This window comes from Rutidosis leptorrhynchoides, chromosome 7 (assembly GCF_046630445.1).
Source record: "Rutidosis leptorrhynchoides isolate AG116_Rl617_1_P2 chromosome 7, CSIRO_AGI_Rlap_v1, whole genome shotgun sequence".
In the NCBI taxonomy this organism is placed as follows: Eukaryota; Viridiplantae; Streptophyta; class Magnoliopsida; order Asterales; family Asteraceae; genus Rutidosis; species Rutidosis leptorrhynchoides.
The window spans coordinates 255,136,974-255,140,425 of NC_092339.1; the positions used below are offsets into that span (position 1 = coordinate 255,136,974).

General features: G+C 34.6%; 1 protein-coding gene across 1 annotated transcript; it reads right to left on the bottom strand.

The window, feature by feature from the left end:
- Positions 1–264: 264 nt before the first annotated feature.
- On the bottom strand, positions 265–2,776 carry LOC139858743 (F-box/FBD/LRR-repeat protein At1g13570-like). Its single transcript, XM_071847581.1, has 5 exons — positions 2,665–2,776; positions 1,287–1,893; positions 1,088–1,216; positions 862–1,008; positions 265–768 (listed from the first exon to the last, which is right to left on the bottom strand). Exons 2-5 carry the CDS (start codon positions 1,854–1,856, stop codon positions 460–462), a joined length of 1,155 nt encoding a protein of 384 aa, XP_071703682.1. The 5' UTR covers positions 1,857–1,893; positions 2,665–2,776; the 3' UTR covers positions 265–459.
- Positions 2,777–3,452: the final 676 nt, after the last annotated feature.

The following is a 3,452-nucleotide window of genomic DNA, read 5'->3' on the forward strand; positions in this document are numbered from 1 at the left end:
TCATAGGGCCGTGATGTCTTTCTAGCTACTAACTAAAATTATTACACTTCAAGCAACCAAAATTAGTTTATTATGTTTGGGTAATGATTTTCAACTAGGAAAATTATATGAGGACTTGAACTTTTTAGTAGTTTGAACGACTGAAATTTAATGGCTGGAGTACGACAGTTGCTACTTAAAAACTCTGGTAAAAAAGTGTAATGACCACATATATATAGTATATATACACCGTCACCTTAAGATCATAACCAATGATACCACATCTATAGGATTGGCTGTGATTGAAATTATAGCCACTGCACTGCTACACCAGTAACAAATAATAGCTAAGAAAATATTTATATAGTAGACTTAACATCGTGTAAGTGAGGAAGATTGAAAACGTAAACCAAAGCAACAGTATATCATCATAATAAGTCCAATGTTGTAAAGTGATCTGAAATAAAATTATATTCAACTTTAACCTTCATCATCGGTAGGACTTTCAGGAACAACTAGATGCTTAACAATAATTTTTACCATATCTGATGCTCGTGGGATGTTTGAGATAACTCTTAACATCAAATCCTTATCAATTGTACTTCTAATGTGTATAATCACCACCTTCAGCATGGGTGACCTGGCCATTATAAGTTTCAAAAACTCCATCCCTTGTATCTCGTGATTGAATTTAAGCTCCAATTCCTTCAAATGTTCCAACCAAATATCTGAATACTCTGTCGCCGTAAGGGAGTCTATTCCTAATGTCTCTTCAGGATCTTCAATACTCTACATGAAGCGTGAGTCTTACTTGTGCTAGTATAATTTGCCATGACATGAGAAATAAAGCAAACTAGATATTATAAAATTGATGTTTCTTACCTGTAGCTTAATTTTCTCCAAATTCGGCGAGCTCCTGATCAAACTAACAGCGAAATGCAACCCATCGCCCATAAAAAATGGCTCATGTAAAACCGCATATTTGAGGTGCACTAATTGGGTAGGTATCTTTGGTAGAGAAGAGTCGGACTATAAACCAAACATATATGTTACTAGATGCAACAAAGTTCCTCTTTTCCAAGTTAAATAAATTGTACACAAATATTACCTGATGAACGTACTCATAGTCACTGTCAAGATACAGCTGTTGAATTGCTGGCATATATCCAAGTAGCTCACATATGAAAGCGCGACTAAAAATAGGACTTAAATTATTATTATCATCACTGATATTAACCTGCAGCAACTTACAATTTTCAGATAATTTACAAAAGCCTGTGAGGATTAAAATTCTAGTAGTAACTTACCATAGCGAAACTCTTAAGTAATGGAGATTTTGATACAAGATGTATAATCAATTCTTTTGAAATGACTAAATTGATCAGGTTTATGCTTTCGAGACAACCAAATCCATTAATTGTTGTTGGCTGATGGTCAAGATTACAATGTTGGAGATATAGACTAGTCAGCTGATGCAATGAGAAAAAAGATAAGGGTAACTTATAACCATTCAGTTCAAGTGTCAATTTCTTGACAGTATTCTTCCTCGACAAATAAGTAATTATTTGGTCGATTTCAACACATTTATTATCTGCATCAATGGAAAGGGAGAGCTCAAGTATTGAACCCTGGTGCATTAACAAAACTTGGTGTATAGCATAAAATAGTTTACATCTCCCGGTCAACTCTTTCATTTCATCAAACATATCTTCCTCATTAACCACAAGTTTAGGGATTCGGTTCCAACTATATCTCCACCTCTTTGAGAGGATGCTCGTCCTGACTGCATCTCTTATCGGTACCATACAAAGAATGGCTTCTATTATGTATTGAGGAACGCCACTGATTATATCCGAAGACGAACATTCAGGTTTCATCTTAGCAGGATGATGTCATAGACAAATACTAATGATGCTGTAGAAACAAATTACAGTAACACTCAATTGAAAGATAATCTATGTTGAATACACACAATAACAAAATTGAACAATTAATGAACAAGTAATGCATACATAAATCAGGAATGAAATTATTGTACCGACAGACAAACCTTACTGGTAAGTGGTACCTATCCAATTCATACATAAAAATAAGACAGCGTGGTTCACTTATGTATAGTTTAACTTCATTTCAGGTTGCTATATGTTTAAAATATACAGCCTAACAATACTCGCTACTATCTGATGTTATTCGGTTAGCATATTTTCAATTTTAACGTACGGTTGTATTAGTGTTATACACATATTTATGTGTATTTAGCAAACTTTCATACAATAACAGCTAATCATATTAGGTCTTGTTCTTCAAAACTTTTAAAAGGCTATCAGGTAATTGCATTAGAACTTAAAGCAAAAAGATCAGAGAAAACTGTAAGTAGCTAGCTCTATTGTTTTTGGTTGGTACATGTTAACACTTAGCAGCAAATGTTTCCACAGATTCGATTAATGTGTAACTAACTAATTATACAACGTGGCAAACCTCCTAATTAAACTCATCTAAAACATGAATGGTATCCCCTAAAATTTCAGAAAATTGATGGTAAACGAATCGAAAACAAGCATAAAAAATCATAAAAAAAGGATGTTATCCCTAAATTTTTAAAGTTATAACTGAAATTGAACACAAGCATATAAAAAATCTTCATCATACGAATACTAATTATATAGTAACAAATGTTGAACATACCTGAGTTAAAATTCGAGAGAACCTCGCCCCATCAGTTTGAACTGTGTTTTCATACTAATCAAAATACTAATTTTACACATTTTGTCTGTGTGTTTAACGATAGCTAACTTTTCCCCCTTAGGCTGTTTGACAAAAACCCTTCAAATTGAATGAAAAACATACGGGGTAAATGAAGTATACTGTATACTAGTTCAAGTGAAAAAAAATTATTTAAATACACGTGCGTAGTTACCATTGTTGGCCGTGGGACCAGTTCCTTTAATCATGGATTACACGATTTTCCTTTCACATGTTGTCCGTGGGACCGGTCGGTGTGGGATTGCTAGAGGAACGGCTTACCCTTCTTTTTTTTTTTACCATTGTTGTTAAAGAGTTATGTGATTTAATTAGTGATGCGGGTGAGCTGGGCATTGTAACCAGCAACACAGCCAGCACGAGCTCAAAAGATGTTACACCCGAATCAGGCCAAACAATGGTTGTGTTGCCATCTCTTTCTAATCACTTAAGTGTTTTCGGAGCTAGTCCAAGAAGCTCAGGAGTTACCCTACTTCAGTCCTTAAACTGATGTAGTTATGTTTTCATGAATAAAGTTTTTGATAGTTGAAGGCAAGCCAGCAATTAAGAAGAACCAGCTAGCCGGACCAGCAAATGAGCTTAGTTCAGCTAGTAAAGCTTTAATTCACTCAGCCGGGTAACCAGCAAAACGAACCAGCAAAGTTATATTTAGACGAACCAGCTAGTTCAACCAGCTGAAGAATTTTAGTTCAACCAGCACTCAAAACTTAGTT